Source organism: Camelus bactrianus, chromosome 1 (assembly GCF_048773025.1).
Source record: "Camelus bactrianus isolate YW-2024 breed Bactrian camel chromosome 1, ASM4877302v1, whole genome shotgun sequence".
NCBI classification, from domain to species: Eukaryota; Metazoa; Chordata; class Mammalia; order Artiodactyla; family Camelidae; genus Camelus; species Camelus bactrianus.
This window is the reverse complement of record NC_133539.1, coordinates 106,638,198-106,662,319: the sequence shown is the minus strand read 5'-3', so window position 1 is coordinate 106,662,319 and position 24,122 is coordinate 106,638,198. Positions and strand designations below refer to the sequence as shown.

The following is a 24,122-nucleotide window of genomic DNA, read 5'->3' as shown; positions in this document are numbered from 1 at the left end:
TTGTTTTACATTTTTAAAAATGTTTACTTTGGAGAATGCTTTTGTGACTTTAATATCCAGCAAAAGCAAGAAAGCAAAATCGATGATTTTTTATAATTGGAAAAGGGTGGGAGAATAGGTCAGTAGGGTTTGGGGGGGTTTGTTTTATTTTTGATTAACCCACTGATGGTCTCTAAGGTTTGAGTCTCCTAGTGATGTTTTAAATATCAGAATTTAGAAAGCAATCATTAGAAAATTTAAATAAACTCTTCATAACCTAAATGCCCTTCTTTTCTCCATAATTCCCTCATGTTTAAGGAGGAAACATTTTTAAGCAACATAACCAAGGTGATTATACTCTAAAAAAAAATTAACTAAGACACATGTGATAAGATTGCAGATGACTGAAAGATGAATTCTCTCTCCTAAGAGCAAATTATTATGTATGCTTTTATCACATTAATTCTAAGAAAGAAGGTCTAGCCTAAGACTACTCATAGCATTGGGAAACACTGAGTGTCCACAGGGTTGAACTGTGTCCTGGGGAAGGAGGACACAAAAAAAAGATCAGGATGAGGCTCATGGGGTAGCAGTGAGGGCACAAATGAGTCCCTTTCTTCTTCTCTTACCCTGTTAGTGTTATCAGCAAGATAACATCTTCAGTTTAACTCTTGCTTGACCATGGCAAGGCTAGGATGCTTTGTTTATGGAAGTTTCTACTGACTATAATTCTTATTCTGTGCTCCCGTCTTCCAAAAAAAAAAAAAGACTCTATAGAAGGGATGTCTTGGGGATGTGTGTTTGTAAAGTAGAGGCAAGTTAAGCAAGTAAGGCTGCTTGACTATTCAAATTTAGCTAGAAGGGAAGGTGAGGAGCTGGATGGAAACCGCCCCCCTCCCCTGGGTTACTTGACACCTTCTCTTCACATCTTCTCAGTTCACAGAAATAGTAGATATTTCTTATTTTCTCATGTTGACTTTGCCTTTGTCCCTTAACTCCGGGACTTTGTAATGATTTAATCAGCCCTTTAAGTCTAGTTTGATTAATACCAGGGAAAGTGGTATTAAATCCACCCGTAAAATCAATCAGTTTGGGTTGTACCTAGGCACACAAATTAGTTGAAGGGATAGGTTTAATTTAATATGCTTTCTTAGGCAAGCAGACATTCCCCCACACAAAGCCAGTCACCTTTGTATATTGATAATCCTAGATATCACTTAAGATTCCTCAATAAATAGTTCAGTTGAAAATGTCAGGCTTATTAAGTGTTCAATAAATGATAGAAGATAATGATGCTGTAATTATTTTCATTATTACTGCTTCTATGGTTGTTTAGGAGAAAAGCTAAAGTTCTCAATCAGGGATTCCACATGAAAGACTTATCTTGAGTCATATCTCATATGAGTAGCTAATTCAAGTGTTAATCATCACTTTTAGAAATTTCTCATTTACCAAAGAACACAGTAACTTCCTGAAAGGTGATAAAATATCAAATGAGGCATAAAAACACTGGAAAGAGTGTATTCTTAAAAACCGGCTAAGGTATAGTTTGATAGCTTTAGTGCCTCTTAAAGAATTATCAAGTGTCAGACACTTAGCTGTAAGCTAAGAAGATAAGAAAGGTTTGTGTGGAAAGATAGATAGTGGAGTGGAAAGAGTATGGGCTTTTGAGTTGGACAACGGTAGATTGAATTCCTGGTTCTGGTATTTCCTAATTAAGTCCTTTCCTAGTAGAGTCTTTGGGCAAGTTGCTTAATTTCCTTGACTCTCAACTTCATTATCTGTAAAGGGAGATAACACAGCCCATCTTGCCAAGTTATTAAGAATTAAGTCAGAAATATAAAATTCAGTGCTGGTATGTTGTGGATACCCACAAATCAGCATTTAGGTGTTTATTCATTATTGGCCCTAATTTAAAACAACTTCAAAAATAAAATGATTCTTTTCAGAGAAGAGAAAGGAAAACTCAAATAAGAAATGTCAGAGAAAACAATTCAAACTGAAGGAGAAGAGAGGGAGGAGCTAGAATTCTTGATTCAGACAAGAGAATGCAAGTGATAACACAAACGCATTCCAGTGAAAGTGATTGCTACTTATAAGACTAAAATCTATTTATAGTTTGAAAGGGACAGATTACCCAAAATCTTTTCACTTAGGGTCTTATAGAGGTGTTTGTAGTATGATTTGATAAATCTTTCTTTACCTCAGAAATAGTTATTTTTTCTGACTTAATTCTTTCTTGAACTTTGTTACTGTCTAAAAATTAATTGTATATAGTCAAGAGAATGAAAAGTGAATTACACCTTTAACATTTTATTTATTTTTAAGTAACCTTGTCTAATACTAGAATATTACAATATTAATAGAGGAAAGGGGGGAACCAAAATAATGTTTAGGAAAAGAGAATTGACTAATTCTTTTAATGCATATTGCACAGCCGCCGTTGAATCAGTCATACAGAGACCATTACTGGACCAAAATAAGTAGGTAGAAGGAGGTGGCCGCAGAGCGTAGGCAACCAAAGGTAGTCTTCCAGCTTTAGGGAAGGGAAGGACAGTGGCTATAGTAATCAGCTTTGAATTGAAAATATCCAATTGGAAAGACATGAAAGAATTGATGACTAATTTTAGCTACATTACAACCAGAGTTCTGTCATTTTTCTAGCAATATTAAGTCTGGTTTGTCTCAATAAAGATTGTGAACATATAAAACATAATACACTAGCAGGAAAAACAAAATCAAAGAAATTGAAGATGAATAATGACTTTTCATCCTGGCCCACAACTAATCTACTCAGCTGAGTTAGAGCCGTAACCATACCCATAAATATAGGGAACTTCTTTGTTGATAACTCATGTTATAAAGGACCATTTTACCTAGTCAGTGAGTATGCCTTTGTTGAAAGATATTATTAAACATCAGAACTGGTTAGTTTTAAATGTTGAAGAATGAGAAGTTATCCTAGGGACAACTTTTTGTTAATGGTACAATATTTAGCATAAATTTGAATGGTCCTAATGTGTTAAAGGTTTGAAAACAGAATCAGGTCCTGAAAAGCAAATGTCAAATGCATAACTGAGTAGAAGATCATTAGGTATGGAGTAAGATATGAACAGAGAGAACAGGGAGGTCAATCGTGTAGGTCATAAACTACAGCATTTGCAACTACAACAGAGAGTAGCTATATCAGATAAACTGCTGTATTGCAAATTTTGAGCTTCCTCTAGTGTGGAGATCTATGTATGACTTTTAAAGAGTAATTACAGGATATTTTTGGTGAATTTACTCTGGTATTAGCTCAACCATGTTAAATCTGTTATTTGATGAAGAATTAGCTATCGAAATGTTTTTGGAGACCTTGAGTCAGAGTTGGTTAAACACTGCTTTTTTTTAATGTACCTAAATTAATGCACCTGAATCTGGTTTTTATATTAGTGATTCTCCATGAAAAAAGTCAACAGATATCCCTTTGTGGCCCTAAGATGATATTCCCTGTGTTGAAAGGCAAAAGATGATATAAGCAAATGTGTCTGGCTTTGTAGTTACAAAGTAGAATCAAAGTAGAAAACTAGATTGGGTCTCTCTGGTAAACTCAGGCAAGCATTTGTGGCTACTGTAGAATTGTGTGGTTTTCAACAGGTATCCATATTTAAAAGTGTCTTCTGAAGTATTTTAATGTACTGATGAAATAAGTTCATTTTGGTAATGATTTTGGTACTTGATTTTCTGGTTCCAGGAAATTATGTACTTCTGGGTTCAGTAGAATAGAGACACTTTCCATTTTCTTGCATGAGCTCCCAAAAGATGAAGCCTTTGGCTTTTGGAAATTTTAGCCTAAAGTAGAAGTTTTAGGATGATTCAAAAGAAATATCTTGTCAGTCATTTTTGAAAGCGTTACAGGTAAACATAAATGAAGATGACCGTAATACCAAATAAAATGGAGTGATTCTGAGTCTTACTTGTTTAAAACTTCATATTCTGAGACAGTTCAGTCTGGTTAAAAGGGTAACAAGATCCTCCAGAAATTATTAGATCAAATTGACATAGTTTCGTATGCAGATAGATAAGCTGTTTATATGTGTATGTGATACTAACTTTGAACGTCAAGATTAGCTGATATTCGTGTATATTTGTATATATTAGCATATCTGTATATATCTTTTCATATTTATAAACCACTTAACTGTATGCTTACAGATTCATAATGTTCTAACACATTTTTGATGTTCTTTGGAATGATTATATTAATAATATTCATCAATATACTATAAAATATTTTGGCATTTATTAGTGCAATTATTATATTGTACTTTTCATTTTCAGAGAATATAGGGTGATTTATAATCATATATTGATAAAACAAAGACAAGTACAACAACTCCTAGTTTCTGAACTGGTGTTATACAGATTGAAACTGTATCTGACACTACCTACATTTCAAAAATCTATACCACAGGGTAATTGTAAGAGTGAACTAAATTACTGCCACTTCTCAGTTTTGTTCAATATATACATATAGTAGGTGCACAATAAATGCTAAGCTGACTTGAAGTTCACTATAAATTTCTCAAGTGCCTCCTGAATCAAGGCCTTATGTTAAAAATAACTTTAGTTTGAATAATAAATCATCATTATCTAATTCTTTTAAAATTGGAAATTCACATATGGTAATGGTGACTTTGATTGGAATACAAATAATCTCATTCCTTAACTGTGCTAAATATTAGAAAGCTGTTGTGCTTGGATGATTGGATGTTACATTCTTCATAAAGAGCATCATAATAATTATTATTACAGGAACAGAACAGTGAGTATGTTTGTAATTTTCCAAGTCCAAATAATTTTTTAAGGTATTTACCATTTGCCTTATTATAGCTACCCACAAATGTGTATTTTCTCCTTATTTTATGAACATCTTATGAAAAGTGAGTTTTCCTAAGTAGATCAAACTTTATATTCAGATTGTAGTTTTCAGTGTCCACTGTAGTTTTTGGCTGCTTCACACCAAGTAGGCCAAGAATGAACGCACAATATTCCAAATAAGAGCTGCTTCAGGTAATTGAGAAGTCATACTGTTCAAAATTTAAATGACACAATTGATCTTTAGCTTCTGACTCCAGCCTTCAATGATTTTAAAGATAATTTTCTATTTTTAGGTGATAATTAGGTTTTCAGTTACAATTTATGCTATTTTGACTGTTTAGGAAAAGTGTGCTCATACCTGATTGAAACATTTCTCCAGCAAGTCTAGATTCCAATTAATTTTTTTTTTTTACTTTTCCTACTGTTTTAATGGCAAAGTGTGTTGTTACTTTCTATCTTGGTTTTGATCAAAAATCATAATGCTCTGTTTTAGGCATTTAGATATGCTGTGGTAGGCACTGTACATGTTGTTTTCATATTTGAGACCTTTTTCTCCATCACACTGAAAATTAATCTCTTTCAGAACAAAGAAAGGAAGTAGAAAAGTTAGCCTTCATGTAAAAGTGAGTGCCTCCTGAGTCCATTTATTAGTGGGCAAATTTAAGATTCTAGCTGAAAATGTTCCCTGGCAAATGCATTTTTGTAGCATCTTAATACTGGTTCTTCTCCCATCTTCAAAGTGTGGGATATCTCCAAGGCTTACGTTTTAGCCTTTCTACCTGGAGATTCTTATCTTACCTCAAAGATAATTCAGTATGTATAAAATCAGGATAGATCCTTGTTTTGCTAAGAGATTTGTTCTCCAAACTTCCTAGTATTCTCTGCACCCAGGCATCCGGACTTGACACTCAACATGTGTCACGTATCACTTTTCCTGTACCTATCAAACCATCTTGTTAACTACTTTCTTAAAATGTCCTCTCTATAAATGATTCCTATGGCTGCCACCTAGTCAGTGTCATATAACCAGATACCTGGATGAATTGATTAATTTCTTCAACAGACATTTATTGAGTGCCTACCAGGTGCCTGGTAGGCCTTGTGTAAGTTTGGGAGTATATGAGAGGGAATAATGTAGTCACTCCTCTGGGGGTTCCAAAAGTCTAATGGAGGAGTCAGATAACTAAAGAGGCAATCCACCGTAGTTTGATTAATAAATGCTGTGATAATGATAAACACAGAGGGACTTGGGACCACAAAGGAGAGACATCAGCCATTTAGTTGCCTCTTTTGGGTCTAGGATTATCTATATTCCAATCCATTCCACACTCAGCTTTTCTTCCTTAGTTAGTCACTACTTCCTTCATGTCCTTTTTCTGATAAAAACATGATCTTGCCTTAATCTGTCCCCCTTTAGTTTATATTTTCTCTCTATCACTTTTCCAACTTTGTTTCATGCTTAATGTTCCCATCTTAAAGGGAACCTTCTTTTCAGGCCTGACTCCTGGTATTGACCCAGAAATATGCCATATTCATTTCCAGCATTATTCCCTTTGCCTTCCTCATCCACTTATCCAAATGCTGACCATTTTCTAGGGTTCATCTTAGTTCCTACCATTGCCTCAAAACCTGTTAAGCTTGTCTTATCATCTACTTTTGTCAGCCCTGTAAGCTCACTGTCTATAATACAGCACTGCCTTAATTGTTAGTGTTATTTTTGTCTTCCCAAGGATATTGTAAACTCTTCAGATCAGGCTTTCCATTATGTGATGCTTTTGTATTCTTCATAGAGCCTAGCACAGGGCCGAGCCCAAAAAGTAATTGTTGAATTTCAATAGTATATAAGTAGGGTAATTTCCCCCCCAACATTAAAAATTTGTGGACAGGAGATTGTATTCCTTTGATCTACTGGGAAAAGGATGTCTGACTAAAAGTTAGAGATGCTCTTATTTTTGTATAAAAGTGTAAAATTGAAAAACAGGAGGAAAAAGAAAATACCTTTACTGAATTCTTTTGTCTTTTCAGTCAGTTTGTTCTGAATGTCTCATATGCTGGAGGTAATGGAAAGAAGCACTTGGCATGAAAGATATGGATTGAGACTGGCTCTGTCGTTTACTGTGGGACTGAGTAGACCCCCAAACCTGAGCCTTAGTTTCCTCATCTGTAAAATGGGGTTAATATTACTCAAGATTGCAGTGAAGATTAAGTAATGGATATGGAATGCTTTGTAAACTTCAGTGTATATACATCTTGCATGGTTTTGTTGTGTTCCCATCTTGGATGATAGTTGTGAGTTTGCATTTTACAAAAATACGGATTTCTATATGGTATGTTTTATGATCCATTGATAGTAACTTCTCTGAGATTTCCAGGTCAGGCTGGTTTCTTGCCTCTGAAGAGGAGACAGACTTCTATCCTAAAAAAGTAATGAGTGTGCTATGATAAAGGACGCTAGAAGGGATACCTAATCCAGACCTAGGAGTTGTCAGGGCATGCTTCCTGGAGGATGACATTGACATACAAGCTCAGACTTGAAAGATGAGTAAAGTTAGCCAGGAATGCTGTGAGGGAGGGGATAAGGAAATGAGAGAGAGAATAGCTACCCTCTGGCAACTGAAAGAAGCTCTGTTTGGCTGGCTCTGAAATTGAATTTTACACAGTACTAATCTTGTATCTGCTAAAAATGGGTATATGTGATGATTATTGTCTCTCTCAGTTTTAATTTTTTCATAGAAATGATCTCCTGGTAACCCTTTATAGTAATAGTTGAATAGAATTCATTTGCTGGGTATTAACATCTCTTCTTCCTTACCTAATATAGAAATATTTTACTTGTTAGAGCCAGAGCAAGAATTGTTGTCTTTAGACATTATGTTCTCTTTAGCTTGCAGTTACTCTGTAACTACTTGCTGCCTCCTTCATGTCCTTTTTGCAAACTATTAGGAGAACTGGAAACTTGGTGTTGGAGGGGTTTTTGTTTGCTTTTGACTCTAAAAATATTTACTTTCACATGGTTTCTGATACTTGAAATGGGTTTATAAGGTAATGTGGGGACACCTCATTTCTGCTTAGTTTAGGAAGATTGGAGAGAAATCTGGGAAAAAGTTAGGGTCAGGAATTCCGGACTAGAGAGAGCCTCCAGAATGGCACCTGGCGTAAAATAGACTCTTAGTAAATAGCAAGTGGACAAATGAGTGTGCTGCATTAGTATAGGCAGACCCATTAAAAGAAGGGAAGAAGATGAAAGTAAATGACAAAATGCTAGGTTAGGGTATATAAGCTGATAAGTGGGAACTAAGTCTCTAAGAAAACAGCAGGCATCCCCAAGAGGCAGGACCCTCGATGTACAGTCCATCAGCTATGCTTTGCTAAATGAAGCTCCAGTATCACATTTTATATAATGTATCAGAACTTGGTTAAAACCTTGGTAAGCTTCATTCAGCTTAGTCCTCATAAACAAAAAATCCTCCTGCATAACCCCTATAAACAATATGGAAGATCTGAGAGACAGTTTACAGAAAAAGAGGTAAAGCCCTCAAAAATAGACCACCCTCAAACACTGAGCTAATGGAAGAAGACTAGTAGGTATAGTGTATGTCTCAAGACTTGTGAAAATGCTATTCAAAAACTTGTAGGGAGAATCAGCTTTCAGCATATCACTGCATCATAGCAGTGTTTTCCTGCAGTAATCAAAGAAGGTAATTAAAGAGAAGGATATTATAATTATTATTACCAGGGTTTTTAATGCCAGTGAATTTGGTTGATATTGGAAACACAGTCTGACTATAATATTTAGTTGTTGATTTTCTTAAGTAACTTCCCACCTCTGTTTTCTACTCTGTTTTTCTACAAGATTATGGTTTACTAATTAGAGAACTTTTTCAGGATTTTAACTTTAAAGGTTGGCAAATGATTCCTATGTATTGTAGAGCTCTGCCGTCTAAAAGAGGGGAAGTCAAAAGAGATGCTGGTCAAGTGACTAGGGGAATAGATTTGGGATATGGAAGAAATGAATTTGGGTGAGCTAAGAACTTTTTGAGGCTCCATGACAATGGTCTTAATGCTCTCAGACTTGGCTTCCCCTTGTAAATGTTTTGTAATGACTGACTCCTGCACTATCCTGAAATTAAATCCACAGTAATATAACCTCACAAACATCCAAAAATAATATAATCCTTCCCTGCTTATAATGTAAAGGGTAAAATTTTAAAGAAGATAATGTATAAATGTTTCAGTATGTAGACACTTAGGCGTGACTGTGCTAGCAAACTTAATGAAGTATGAATGCAAGAGCTGAAAGTGTGGGCTGATATAGGTGTGGTATTGATGACTCAAACACCATGAGTACCACTGACCTGATTTTCCAAAATGAAATAACTTTTAATAAAAAGCATAATTTCCCTTTTATTTACAGGGCAGGTAAAATACTGAAAAATACAGTTTTCTTTAAAATTGTGTAAAAAATGCTTTCTATCTATTTGTAAAACTATGGCCAGGAATTTCTAGACACCCTCATAAACTTCTGAAATGCCCCTAAGAGTCTCTGATGCCTTCTTCCCCACTTTGAAAACCCATGGTGTTCTAGTGTTCTATATTAAGATAGTACTACTGACTAATTTGCATAAGTTTTTCTTTTTATTAAATATTCTCTAGTACTAGGCTTATTTTGAGCTATTTATTTTTTCTCCATCTGTCCTCTGGGAACAGCCATGTGTTTATGAATCAGTTGGTCATTGGTAGAGATACTCTTATTGTGGAATAGAATTTTACTTCTGGTGAAGTGAAGATCTGAGTGTAGCTAGAATAAAAAATACTGGTGAATATATGGGAAATATAAAATATTTTTATTTTTAAATCTCCTTAAAAGATAATTGGCTGTTTAAACAAAAGTAGTACAATATATTATGTTGTTTCTAACTAATTCAAAAATGTATGACAGCAGCACAAAAATGGATGGGGAGATGAAAGTATATGCTTGCAAGTCTCTTACAATATACAGGAAATGGCATGATATCCCTTGAAGTTAAACCATGCATATTGTAAATTGTAAAGCAACCACTAAAAAACCCAAAACAGAACCCGAAGAGGTACTGCTAAGACAATAAAGGAGATAAAATGGAATCACAAGAAGTATTCAGTCCAGAGAAGTCAGAAAAAGAGGAAAAAAGTAAACAAAGTCATGGTCCCTGGAACAGGATCAGATACATTCTGGGTGCTTTTACTCCCCACTTCCAGGGCTGTGAGTGAGAAGGTGGCCTAGATTTCTTTTTATTCAAAGGATTGGTGGCCTTTTTTGAAAAACTCAACTTTCTGTATATTAGAAGTCTTTTGCCAATACTGAAGATATCTCCCACTTTCCTCACTTCATTGCTGTCCTGTTTTACAGCCCCGGGTTTACTCAGCATCTGTCTCTGTCCCTTCTCTTTGGTACTCCAGGTGGAAAAGCATCAATGTTTTCACTATGTCACTAACTTCTGTATGAGCCAATTCAAGATGTTGCCTTATAAAGAGAAAGTGGGATGATTGATCTTTTATTTTTCTGTGGTGTCTCAACGTACTTTACCCTTTTCTCTTCCCCTTAATTCAGAGACATGAAAAATGCTGTAATTGGAAACAACAAGCAGAAAGCCAACCTCATTGTTTTAGGAGCTGTTCCAAGGTGAGTTTGCTGTCTTGCCCTTTTCTGCTGTTCATACTAAGTTTCAAGTATATTTCTTATTCTCAACCATAAGATTCATCTTTTTTCTGTATTGTCTGTCCTGTTTTTGAAAAGCCTCTTAATTTTTAAAATAAATGTTTTGGAGTATATGAAGCATCTCTTTAAAAAATTAAAGTACCAGAGAATGGAATATGAAGCAAATGTATTAATACTTTTTAGAGGTTCAGGTTGATCATTGGGTAGATAGACAGTCTACACCAGCTTGATTCTTCTGTATCTCCTCAGAGCCTTGGCAGGTTTTATATGATTGGTTGATAACATCTTAGGATTCCCAAAATGTTTTTTGAATTTAAAAAAAAAAAAATCTTGGTTTTTAATACTGCTGTTCTTTTTTAATTTTTAAAATTTGCTGTTTTTTAACTGAACGTGGAAACTTTGATTTCTTCTGATGAACTAATAAGCTTCCTTTTGGCAGATGATGACAGTTTTATAAGTTCTCTTTTGTCTTTGCTACTCAGAGCTAAGTTTTATTTGCAATTGCTGTTAAGTTTTTCATTCAGAATTTTTTTTGATAGAGGAGGTAATTAGGATTTGTTAGTTTATTTACTTTTAATATATTTATTAATTTTTATATATTTATTGTGTGTGTGTATATATATTTTTGTTTGTTTGTTTGTTTTAAAGAGAGGTGCTGGGGATTGACCCGAGTACCTCATGCATGCTAAGCACTCACTCTACCACTGAGCTATACCCTCCCCACACCCCCCAGAATTTTTTAATGTTTTGGTTTTTTCTCTTCTCTCTCTTCTTTTTTTCTTATCTTTTAATGTAGGATTAGTGGTTTCATTGTTTGTTATCATAATTGATGTTAAATATATTCTTGGTAACTATAAAGCTCTCAGCAGTCTTTCTTTTCTTTTTTTTACTTATTTTTTAACGCCTTTATTGTGATATGGTTCCTATACAGTAAACTGCACATATTTCAGATAAGCAATTTGATAAATTTTGATAGATGTATACACCACCACCACAATCAAGATAGCTAACATTTCCATCACTCCCCAAAGGTATAATTTTCAAATTCCCTGTTTATCCCTTCCCACCCTCTTTAGCCCCTGATAACCACATTTGTTCTCTATGTCTATGAGTCTCTTTCTGTTTTGTAGAGAAGTTCATTTGTGTCCTTTTTCTTTTAGATTCCACATATAAGTAATATCAAATGGCATTTTTCTTTCTTTTTGGCTTACTTCACTTAGAATGATGATCTCCAGGTCCATCATGTGCTGCAAATGGCATTGTTTTATTCTTTTTATGGCTGAGAAGTATTCCATTGTATAAATATACCAGAACTTCTTTATCCAGTCATCTGTCGATGGACATTTGGGTTGTTTCCATGTCTTGGCTGTTGTAAATAGTGCTGCTGTGAACATTGGGGTACATGTGTCTCAGCAGCCTTTCTTAGGGGATTAGTGCTCAGTATATATAAATATGCTCTGGGGAGCATGAAGGTTCTACTTAGAACATAAGGGAGATGGTCATAAGTGGTGGATGATTAGAGTTTGGGGAGCAGTTGTTTGACAGGCTCAGCTGGAGTAGAAGTAGGAGGATCTGCTGATTCCCCAAATGGGAGAACTGGAGAAAGAAGAGAGCTTCTCTTGCTTGAAGAGCTACGCGAGGACTCTGAATGTTCCCTCTAGACTAAACGCCTGTGATCTCTGAACTACAGTGCTGGATATTCAGAGTCCTTAAGATCCAGCGGCACTTGGCACTGGGAGTCTTCATATCCATGGAGATAACATGGACGGTGCTGCTGCCGTTTGCACAGGGATCACCTGTAGACAACTTTCAGATTTATATTTCCGACAGACTAAGATAATCTGATAGTTCTCTTGCTTAAAATGATGAAAATCTCTTCTAGATTTCCCCCCTCTCAGATATTCTGTCATTAAATTAGCAGCTGCTATAAAAATATGACCATTTCCTAGCCCTCTGTAAGCTTTCCAACCATATTTTCAGCATGGGGGATGTATTGGTAGCCTTTTTCTTTTAGCTAATGTTTACTTTTAAGTTTTTAAGTGTCTTCTGTTTATCAAGTTCTTTCTTTTTAGGTTATTGTACTTGCTTCAGCAAGAAACCTCAAGCACAGAGTTGAAAACTGAATGTGCAGTGGTATTGGGAAGTCTTGCTATGGGTACTGAAAACAATGTCAAGTCTCTTCTAGATTGCCATATTATCCCTGCCTTACTGCAAGGTATGTGAGGAAGCCATTTTTATACAAGTAGGAAGTAGAATCAGTTTGCAGTGTTTTAAATACAGGATGAAACCCTGAGTCTCAAATCTATTTTCTGTTAATAGGACTACTGTCCCCGGACCTAAAGTTCATTGAAGCTTGCCTCCGATGCCTGCGCACCATCTTTACCAGTCCCGTCACTCCAGAGGAACTACTGTATACAGTGAGTTTTAGATGTTTTTGCATCATCAGTTACATTTTACTAATAGCATACATCTAATTTACTTAGCATCTCAAAATGCATCATAACTGTGGTAACTGTGTTATGTTATAGAAAAGTCTCAAGAAGTATTTGAGTTCTTGCTAATTTGCAAATATCAAATGTTCTAGGCTTTGTAAAGAAGTAAAAAATAGTCTCAGATCTTGGGGAATTTATAAGCTGTTCTTTTTGGGGGGAGGTGGGTATAAAGACCCACCTTAATTTCTTAATATATTAGAAATTAAGGCAGTATATTTAATGCACTCACTTCAGGTTAAATCCAGTAAAGTAGGCTTTATAGAGAAGATAGAATTTGACCTGGGTCTTGAATACTGGTTAAGATTTCAAGAAGCAGAAAGGGAGGAAGCCGTTCTAGGAAAGATCTGTGTAAGAGGATATGCAGGGCAGTGGGCAGAGTAGTAGAACACAGGGGCATCAGTGTTCATTTCAGCTGGAGAGGTGAATGAGCAGCACTTTGTTGGAGGCTTACCTGCCAGTCTAGAATCAGAGAATACATGTGAGAGAATCCAAAGATCTTTAGAGTCATTCAATGGTTTTTAAAAATTTTGAGAATTATTAGGGGGTGATTACATGGGACTTCTTAATAAAAATGACCCAAGCCAATATTTTTCAAACACTCTTATCCACAATCCACAGTAAGAAGTAGTTTCCACTGTCACATTGTGTGTGTGGGGATGGGGAATATCCTGAGATAGTCTTCACAAAACATTCCATAAATGTGGTGCCTTCTGATTTCTAGTCTATCCTTTTCCATTTAAAAAAAAATGCTGGTTGTGATTCTTTGAACTAACACACAGAATTAGAAGGTCAAAGCAGATACATATGAATCAGAGATGTTGTCCAGAATCATGTTTTCCAGGTATTTCAAGAATATAAGCAGTAAAGAGGCACAGGCAAAGCAAGGAGGGAGAAGGGAGGGGACATGCCACGTGCCTCCATAGTTAGTTTTTCCGACACCAGACACTTGCTCCTCTGGCCCGTAATGCTACATAAGGTCTCCAAGTGAGGTTTGTGGGTGACCTCACAAAGCAGGGAGGTTCTAAATTAGGAAACATCTGTTTTACCTCAGGGATTTGGGCAGCATTCTTCAGAGAGCCATACCTCAGAAATCTATAGGTTATTTACTACAATGATTCTCAAATTTGCACATGCACTAGAATTACCTGGAGAGCTCTTTAAGCACAGAACCCTGGACCCTACGTCCAGAATTTCTGATTCAGTGATTGCGGGTTGGGGCCTGAGAATATGCATTTCTAACAAGTTTCCCGGTAATTGAGACGCCACTAGTCCATGGACCACTCTGGTTTACTGTAAGCACTTCTAAATTGGGGACATCCTCCTCAAAGCATTCTACATAGAAAGGCTGTCTTTCTAGTAAATATCAATCTGTTTTCCTGAAGGTCTGATTGTCATGTTTACAAAGAAATTAAACCAGTCACTTGTCTTGTTTACCCTAGAACTTTCTCCCCAACCCCCAGCCCAGTAATGGGGGAGAAATTGATCCTGGCCAACTGATGTAACTTCTTTCTCCTCTCTCTCTAAATTGATTTCACGACCCACTAGTGGATCATGGTACATAGTTTTAGAACTCTTATCTACACCAATTTAACTTCTTTACATAAGAAAAATTAAGACACGGGGACATTTAAGTGACTTTCACAGGGAGAATGTCTAAATTATGAAATACCTTTATGCCTCAGAGACAGTGGAGAATCCGTGAAAAGTGTTGGGTGGGATAATGACAGGGCGTAATATTTCAGTATAGTTAGCTGACATTTGTGAGTTGGATTGTGTACAGGCTGGCTGCCACAGCAACCCAGGCACCAAACTAAAGACAGTGGAGTCCTGTTGAAGAGGGCAGGATGTCTAGTTTGAAATCCTGTTTATCAGATAGGTGACTGGAGAAATTTTGTAACTGTTCTTTGCATCATTTAATCAGTCACAAACTGCAGATATATACTGCAGATATATAACACAATTGGCAGAAAGGGTCAAATGTGAAGAAATGGAGTAAGGGCTGTTGTAACAGGAAAACTGAGAGATGAGAGAGCAATAGAGGAAAGGAGGGAGGTAAAAGTAGTTTTAGGAGCCTGATAGAGGCTTTTTTATCTTCCTCTCAATTGCCTCTTCTCTCTTAGCTGCAACCTACTTCCCTTTCTTCTGTCAGTGGAACCACTGTTGTCATCCCTGCTCCTCCCCATCTGTAAAATAGATGTGTACTTTACATTCTCGTCTCTTCTTTTATGCATTTGGTAGCTGACTTTCTTTGAAGTTTTCTGAGGTTTTCATTTTGTTTTTAAACTACTTATGATAACAGAGTTACACTAACAAGCAAGGGGAAAAGATTCTACTTGTAGGCAATCAACAGCCTTCTGTTTTCTGACTTAGCTTTTATGTATCCTGGGCTTTCTTTTCTTTCTAAGGAAAACCCCAAATCTTGTTTATCCCAACAGTGGTATTCTTTTAACTTTCTTTCCTTGCCCTCTGTTGTCTTTTGTCAAAGTGTGGTCTGTGGACCAGCATCAGCCATCATTTGGGAGCTAGTTAGAATGCAGGATCTTAGGTCCTACTCCAAACCTACGGAATCAGAAGCTGTACATAAAGAAAATCCCCTGAGAATTTACATACACATTCATACCTGAGAGGCATCGCTATAGGATCTGTGACAGCATTGACCAGGGGGCTTGAGCTGTCTCCTATTCTGTCTGTGGTTCAAGCCAGATATCCTTTCAACGTTTAATTCTTTCTGTACTCTAAGAAAAAGGACATTTTTGGAGAGCCCTGCAGCAGGCTGGGTAGATTCTTCTCTCTTCTTGTGTATCATCATGTATGTTGCTAAGTGTCAGTAGTAGGCAGAGAGTGGGCTATTAAGTGAGAAGTTGCTATTTTATAAGTTGTTTTGTGAAGACTGAAACTAGCTAACTATGGTTATTATGAATGTTAATCTGTTACTGATACTTATCATAACATCTCAAATCAAAATTATCAAGTTTTATCTTAATACAGTAATTCTTCCTTAGAAATTATGTATTATTATATATCTTATTAATTATGTCACATTTTGGTCTCAGAATAGATTTATGTCAGGTCTTACTGAAATTATTTTGTTTTATTGTGGGGATGTAGGCTGTTTATGGGAGAGAAATTGAGAATTTCATATTTTTGTATTTTGTTGTCAAGGATAAAATTGAAACCCCTTTCCTTGTCCTTTTCCTAATAGTTCTGATGTCCGTGTTGCTTTTGTGTTGCTGTGTTCCTTGAAGAGATTTAATTTACTGTCATTAGGATAAGAGGCTTACTAGCTCATGGAAAATACTTATTAGAGGTGCTCCCCATGTCTAAGTTCCTTGTTGCTATGCTCTTCTTCCCTTTGACTTCAGGATGCTACGGTGATACCGCACCTCATGGCGCTGCTTAGCAGGTCCCGCTACACCCAGGAGTACATCTGTCAGATCTTCTCCCACTGCTGTAAAGTAAGAACCAGAATGAATGTTCTCTGTAGTATAAAATCTTACGTGCCCTCAGGAGATTACCTCCTTTGTGCATCCTCCTAGAGCTAATCTATACATATATAAGCAGACCTAATGTATATATCCCCCCCCCCCTTTTTTGGACACAAATGGTAGCATTACCATCCATACTGTTTTGCATCTTGCAGTTTTCACTTAACCTTTTTTTTTTTTTTAAGTGGAGGTACTGAGGATTGAACCCAGGACCTTGTGCATGCTAGGCATGCACTTTACCACTGAGCTATACCCGCCTCCCCCCACTTAACCTCTTGAAAGATATTCCATATCAGTACATAAGGAGCTTCCTCATTCTTTTTGTAAACAGGCATACAGTATTTTATTGTATAGATGTATAATAATTTATTTAACCAGTCTTCTGTTGTCAGACATTTAGCTTGTTTCCAGTCTTATTTCAAAAAAGTGCTGTAGTCAATATGTTGTATGTAAGACATTTTATAAAAAACAGAATTGCTGAGTCAAAGAGTGTGAGCATTTGTAATTTTACCACATGCCTTAGTAGAGGTTATATAGTTTTACACTCCGACCAGCCATGTGTGGTCATGACTTCCCCTACACCCTCAGGTTGCACACTGTTGGAAATTGTTTTAAGTGATCTCATATAAGGAGAAATAAGAGAAATTTCGGTTATTAAAAGTGCCTGAACCTAAACTGAAGAATGCTCTGCAGTGCTACTTATTTTGCTTCACAGTTTATATATTGAGTGTACTCTTTTGATAGCCATGATTTGCTAACTTTTAACCAAATGATTGTTTATCTTCTGATTATACATTTTTCAGGACCTGAAATCACATACCTGTCATTTATAATTACAAATATAAAGTGAGGTGTTTGGGGAACTATAGGAAAGAATGAAAAGTGAACAACTGCATACTAAACTAGGAAGATCACAGATTTATGCTATTTTAGAACAGTTTCCCAAATATAAATTAAATCACTTGGTTTCAGAAGTATCTATAGATTATAACTTAAACCTTTAAACCCCCTTCCAAATCCTAGCTGATTGTCACTCTATTTAAGACATCCAGAATTTAAGATTTTTGTCGAAAGTCTTTGCAGTTTCTCTCCCTGGATTGCTTTGACAATGTGGAAGCCAACGCACAGGACCAGGGGTGTCAATTTCTTAACCTTTTGAGGAGGGTAAAGAAAATCTTTGAGAAAAGAACAATTTCATTGCAATTCATTTATTAAAAATGAGTTGAAGTAATAAGAGTCTAGAATTTTCCAACATTAAGTGATGTCTTATAGCCAGCCCTGGCAGATAGGTGGAAAAGGATACTCCAGAGCTCTGTGCCTCATTAAAAATCTTATAGCATCTGTACCCAAGTGCTTGAGAGCACAGCATCTACTATTCATGATCACAGCAATCCCAAAAGGCAGTAAAAATTGGACCTGGAGGCTTAACTACTACATGTCAAATTATTGTGTTAAATTATCAGACATTTGAATAATCCCATTTCTGAAGTTACCCATATAGTTTTTAGAATTTCGCATCAGAAATTTCCCGACATTTTTAGGCTTACTCATCTGAAGCTTCTCAATGCTGTTTTAGCTGAAATCATAGATGAAAGAATACTATTAAATCACTGGTTCTTTTGCTGGAGAGCAACTTATGCTGAACAAGAATTTACAGGCACCCTCTAACAGAACAAAGATGCCACTAACAGAACAAAGATGTTATCAGAGAAAGTCACCTGAACTCTGCTTTCCTTTAGCCTGATAATTAGCATTTGCCACTGTAATTAAATGATCCAGTTTAAGTGTTCTGAGATACAATAGATCTCAGGAAACATTAGAGCGTTTTTAAACCCAGAGATGATAGTAATAGCCTAAAATGCAATATTAATTTCCCTATTGATACACCAACAACATGGATTTTTAAAAACAACAGACTGATGATCTCTGTATTTAATTATTAAAACCTTTTATTTTCGTATTGATTAGTTTACATATAGGCCCAAAATAAAATTAATAACAGCATTTTAAGACTCATTTACAAACTTGCATATACTGGTATCAATATTAAATAAATTTGCATACTTTGGGAAGGGGAGACAGAAAAAGATTACTAAAGCATTTGTGTTATAAGCTAATCATAATTATATTTTTGAAATTCTCTCCCTGATTTACTAAGGATCAATAAAAGGCTAGTAATAATATTAATTGGAAATCTAATGTCTAAATTGTTGCCACTTTTTAAGCAGTTACTCGAATTTCTAAGACCTGTCTTTTGGAGTTTCAGATCATGAAGGCTTCTATGCTTCCCACCCTGTGCACGCTGCTTCACTACCCCAGGTTCATGCAGGTCGATTTGGAGAGACTAAAGGAGACTTGTTAAGAGTGGAACAGTTGTTCCTCCTCTTTAGTTGGTTTAGCCACTAGATTTTTCCTTGCAGTTAGTTTTACACAATCCTATGTACAACCACAGAGAGGAAGAAGAGCTTCTTTTGTAACAAACATTTGCTGCTATCTTTGGGCAAAGAACGTGAGGGAGAAAAAAGTCCGATATCTTGTAAGCGGTGGGGAACTGTTATGTACAAAGAATTGCATTGTGCTTCACCATCACTTACAAACATAGCTCCAAGACTGAAAACAATCTAGTGTCTGACTGTAGGGTACTAGTTAAAGCATGGGACATTCATACAATGGATTAAGGCCAAAAAAGAAATGAGAAACCTCTTTATGTACTGATATGAATGATCACTGAGTTGTATTATAAAGGAAATAAAAGGTTTAGAGCCATACACACACACACACACACATATGTATACTCATATATAATGTGTATTCTATAGTATGTATATAGTATTTGTATATAGTATTATATGTATAGTATTATTCTACCATTTGTGTTAAAACAGGGGGAAAGAATATACTTATGTATTTGTATACATATAAACTGTCTTGAAGAATATAAATTAATCTGTTAGTATTAGGTCACCTCAAGGCAGGAGAAGGGATTGGCTGAATACAGAGGTGGAAGAAGAGTGAGGTACAGGGGTGGAGGCAGCCACCTCTCTATTCAGTTATTCTGCTAAACATTACCAGTATTTAAATTAGGATGTTAAAATTTATAAGAAAGGCAAAAAAAGAACCTTGGCCAAGGCTAATTGGGGCTCATCTTCCTAATTTATTCTAGTTACCTGCTTATTAATAGGTAAGAAAAAAATGAGTCAGATTCTTAGGAGACCTTTCTTTTCCTTAGCTCCTCCATTACATTCTCCACCACTATCCTTATAATGAATAAGCCAGAAACTCCTATGTTTCAAATGAGACAATTCAAGTAAAGCATTTAGAGCAATATCCAGCACATAGCAAGTACCCCAGTAAGTAATACCTATAATTATAATTGCAGATGCATGGATGAGGATGAGGTAGGAAGACAGCACAGTTCAAACCTGTGCCCTGAGAACGTCAGTTTTTTCAGTCATTATAAAAGCAAGTTTGCACTATACTGGACGGATATGTAGTGATAAATACATCAAGCAATTGTTTTCTGGAAATTTGTCCTCATACTCAAAGGATCTGCCCAGATGCATGTTGTTAATAATGTTCAGCAAAATGTTGTTTATAATTGTGAGATATTAGAAACTATCTAAAATATGTAATTGGGGTTTGAGTAAACTGGAATATTATATAGTGATTAAAAATAAGAAATTAGAAGTTAGAAAATTTATAGACTTCAATTTGAAAACAACTATGCTAAATTTTTAAAATGTAAAGAAAAGTAAGAGAGAAATTGCCGAATTTTTTTGAAGAACCCTTTTAATAGTGTGTAAGATGTTTAGGGGATTGTTACTTATAAAATAGAATATGGCTGTTTTAACATTCAGAAGTATGAATCCTAATATCCCTACGTCAAACGATGGATATTTTGGTTTAAGAAGGAATGAGTATCTGCAAGATAGTTGTAACTTGACTAAATAGTGAGTTCGAGAAGCTGGTTTGAGAGCTGTTTTTCTGGAGTAGGACCTGATTTCTTCTGGTGAACCCAGACAGGTAGCCTACCATTCAGCAGTACATTTTTCTCTTCTAGATAATGATAAGCATGAAGTACCATCCTTGCCTTGGCTTTAATTGACTTTGAGTGGATGAGTGGACATAAAAGAAATGAATAAGTAATGGCAAATTTGAAGCCTGGCATTAATCTTTAGCTTGTGCCACTGAAGATCTTTAGTAAATTGATTAGTAGAAAACAAGAGTTGATGAAAAATAAAATACCTGAATTTTCCTATTACTTCACCTTCTTACTCTAAGAAGTGATAATTTTAAGAAGAGAAATGAGAGAGATGGAGAACTAAAACATGTTTATCTCTCAGTTATAGAGTGTTGTGTTTCTCACTACTCAAACCTCCCGGATATGTTCAGACAGTTTAGGTTCTGGTCTAGTTCCTCTAGCAGTTAATTGGTTGTTGGGGTCCCCTGACTAGGTCATGAGTCTTAAGTTGTAGGAATGACTGTACTGTCTCCTGTGGGCATTGGGTAAGGGTGTGCACGTTAAATGCAGAGTTCGGAGTGCCTCTGTTGCTGTGATGGTGTGCTTCTTTAAGAATTGCAAAGGGCCTATGCTGGGAACGCTTCTGTGCCCCCTTATTGTTTTGAGGAAGTAAGGAGGCAGCACTTCCGTAGAACTGGGGTGAGAGGTAAGACGTGGCTGCCCTTTGCAGGACTAAGAACAGTGTCTGTCTGCTTTGGGGGGATGGATTTACACAAGAGAAGGGTAACAGAATTCTACAGTGTAGTGAATATGGTTTTCTACATTTAAGTAAATGTTTTATTGGAATGAATCATTACTCTTCTTAATGTACTATTATATTCTCTTTTCTTACAGGGTCCAGATCATCAAACAGTTTTATTTAACCATGGTGCAGTTCAGAATATTGCTCACCTACTAACCTCAGTATCTTATAAAGTAAGATGTTAAAAATTATGGCCATTTTTATACTTTATTTTTGGTTTCTAGAGTCTTGCTCTAGAAAGAGGCCCACATATTTTATTGCTTCTTTGATAGATACATTGTGATCAAGAGTAGTATGTCAGTAAGTATTATGGGGCACTGTTATATCAATGAAATGCTCTTTTAAAAAAAAGAAAAACCCTGGCCTTTCAATTTTTTTTTTTTCCCAGAATATGGTTGTGGTATAAGTTGCTATTGATTTTTACCTGGATCATTAGTCTCTTCTGGTAAGGTGTCAGTGCCAAAGCTTCGTGCCTTGAAGTATATAGGAGCAATGGCTTGCTGTATCAGGAAAGGCTTTGGATTTCCTATTTCAAACCTTTATTTAGCCACAGTGACTCAAACTTATACCATGTACCCACACATACATCAACATTTAAAATGTGTTCTCTTTTGTATTTTGAGTTTAAAAAGTCAAGGGTTTTCAGACTTGTTAATTAAATTTCTTTACCATCTTTTATATATAGGTAAGCAGTATCATGATATACTGTCAGACATAGGTTAAAACTTAGTCATTTCATTATTGTCCAATTGGACAGTTGTAGCAAATATTGGGACATTGTCTTTATTGTGTCACATTAGAACTAAGTGTGCCAGAAATTTCCTGTAGAGCAGAGAAGCAATCATTTTTGTCCTCTGTCCGTTTGTACTGATCTTTTGGTCCTTAGCTTTATTGCAGGTATGGCCTGCTAATATGTATATTTTCCCTACCTCAGACATCCAGAGTTAGGTCTTGGTGAAGATCTCACAAGGATGGGAATAGGGAATGGTACCAGCTTGAAACTAGCCAGAAGCAAGGGAAGGAAATGTATACTGAGAGCTGCTTCCTCTACTCTGTACCACATGGAGGCTGAGACCAGCCAGCACTTGCATATCAGGAAACAGTTGCTGGGGTGGCAATTTACTGCCCCTCTTCTCCATCCTCTAGCTTCATTAATTCCCCCAGTTCTTCCTCCATTTCTTTCTTTTCTTTTCCACACTAGACTTCTTTATCTACAATGACAAATAACAGTGAAAGGGAAAAGGTTTTGGTAACATTACTCTTGCCAAGGTTTACTCCATTGTCACAGTCTCATTAACATATTGCAGGTTCCGCCCGTTGACAGGTGCTCGTGCTGCAGAGCACTGCCCAAGTGAGGGACAGGGCTTCTTCACACCTCAGCCACCTGTGCTGCTGATCTCAGGCTCCACATAGGAACATCATATATAGACTCAGGCTTGGAAGCGACGGTTAGCTCATCTGGTGAAAACTGAACAGAATGAAAAATAACAGCTCTCATAGGAGCTCCTGCAAACTACAAAATATGTTGTATGTGGTCAAGAGATTGGGCCTTTGGTATCATCCCAGACCAGTCACCTAGTTTTGAGGAACAGTAGCACAGCTCATAGGTATTTCAGAAGTTAAATTAGTCCCTTTCAAATTTTTATTGTAACTTTCTTTCCTCTCTTGTTTTCTTTCCCCACCCCCCATCCCCATCCCATTCACAACTATGAGAGTACTCTTTTTTTTTTTTTTTTTTCTCTTCAGTTCTCTGGTTTATAATTTGGGAAGAAGAAATGTCCCACTTGAAAGGCAATTGGTAATTAATTGTTATTAAATTTCCTTTGCCTCACCAACATTGTATTTTTTACAGTGTTCTTTTAAATTTGATTAGGAATTTATCTAGTTCAGTTTTAGTTGCTACTTCACTGTTTTTTCTTTTCTGTTACTTCAAAATTAATTTTAACTTTTTATAATTAATTTTAACTTACTATACTCTTCAGACATACGCGTCTTATTTTTATTCCCTTGAGTCCTTCCTTTAGTACTTTAAGCAGATTTAAATAGTTATTTTTTCAGAAGAGTTTAGATTCTGAGACATTGAAATTTCTATTTGCAAAACTAAAATAAACGCTTTGTTTGTTCACTTATTTTTACAGGTTCGAATGCAAGCACTGAAATGCTTCTCAGTTTTAGCTTTTGAAAATCCCCAGGTATCGATGACTCTGGTAAATGGTAGGCTGGAACTTTCAGTGGCACCTACATGATTTAATTTATGAACTTTGTAGATTTAAAGAATTCCTTAATCTTTGTTGTTTGTTTGATTTCTAGTTTTGGTTGATGGAGAATTGTTACCACAAATTTTTGTGAAGATGTTACAGAGGGATAAGCCTATTGAGATGCAGCTCACATCAGCAAAATGGTAAAAGTCAAGACAATGTGGGACCAAAGACAGTGCTTTATCGATATCGTAGAATATTTTGGACAGCCTAATTAGCTCACTTTCAATTCCCATCTTGTTGGGGATTTTGAAATTTGAACGTCATGGGATTATGTCACCTTTTCTTAAATGGATGTGAGTTTTGTACTCAGTTTACTACTAGTACTGTGCAGAAGGACTCTCTTGTAACATCTAAGACTACAGAAAATTGCTTCGTAACATTCCCTTCTCTTTGTATTTCAGTTGAAATAATACAGAATTAAATCAGATTTAACCAACATATATTATGCTAAGTATTATGCCAGGAAAATATAAAGATATAGAAATAGTGAGAATTAGTGGAAGTTGATAACCAAGTCATGATTTCAGAGAATGTGACTTCCTTATCTTTATAAAAACAAAGATTGCTTATACAGACGTGACTGT

General features: G+C 35.9%; 1 protein-coding gene across 3 annotated transcripts in view; it reads left to right on the top strand.

Moving 5' to 3' along the window:
* Positions 1 to 24,122, top strand: part of ARMC8 (armadillo repeat containing 8) — a 96,998-nt gene that overhangs the window by 21,165 nt on the left and 51,711 nt on the right. For all 3 annotated transcript variants that reach the window (XM_010952297.3, XM_045514732.2, XM_010952296.3), the window contains 7 exons: positions 10,430 to 10,501; positions 12,610 to 12,752; positions 12,857 to 12,954; positions 16,392 to 16,484; positions 21,370 to 21,450; positions 23,416 to 23,491; positions 23,588 to 23,678. In XM_010952297.3, coding sequence (XP_010950599.1) covers positions 10,434 to 10,501; positions 12,610 to 12,752; positions 12,857 to 12,954; positions 16,392 to 16,484; positions 21,370 to 21,450; positions 23,416 to 23,491; positions 23,588 to 23,678 — 650 coding nt within the window. In that variant the 5' untranslated portion in view covers positions 10,430 to 10,433. The remainder of the gene's footprint in view (positions 1 to 10,429; positions 10,502 to 12,609; positions 12,753 to 12,856; positions 12,955 to 16,391; positions 16,485 to 21,369; positions 21,451 to 23,415; positions 23,492 to 23,587; positions 23,679 to 24,122) is intronic.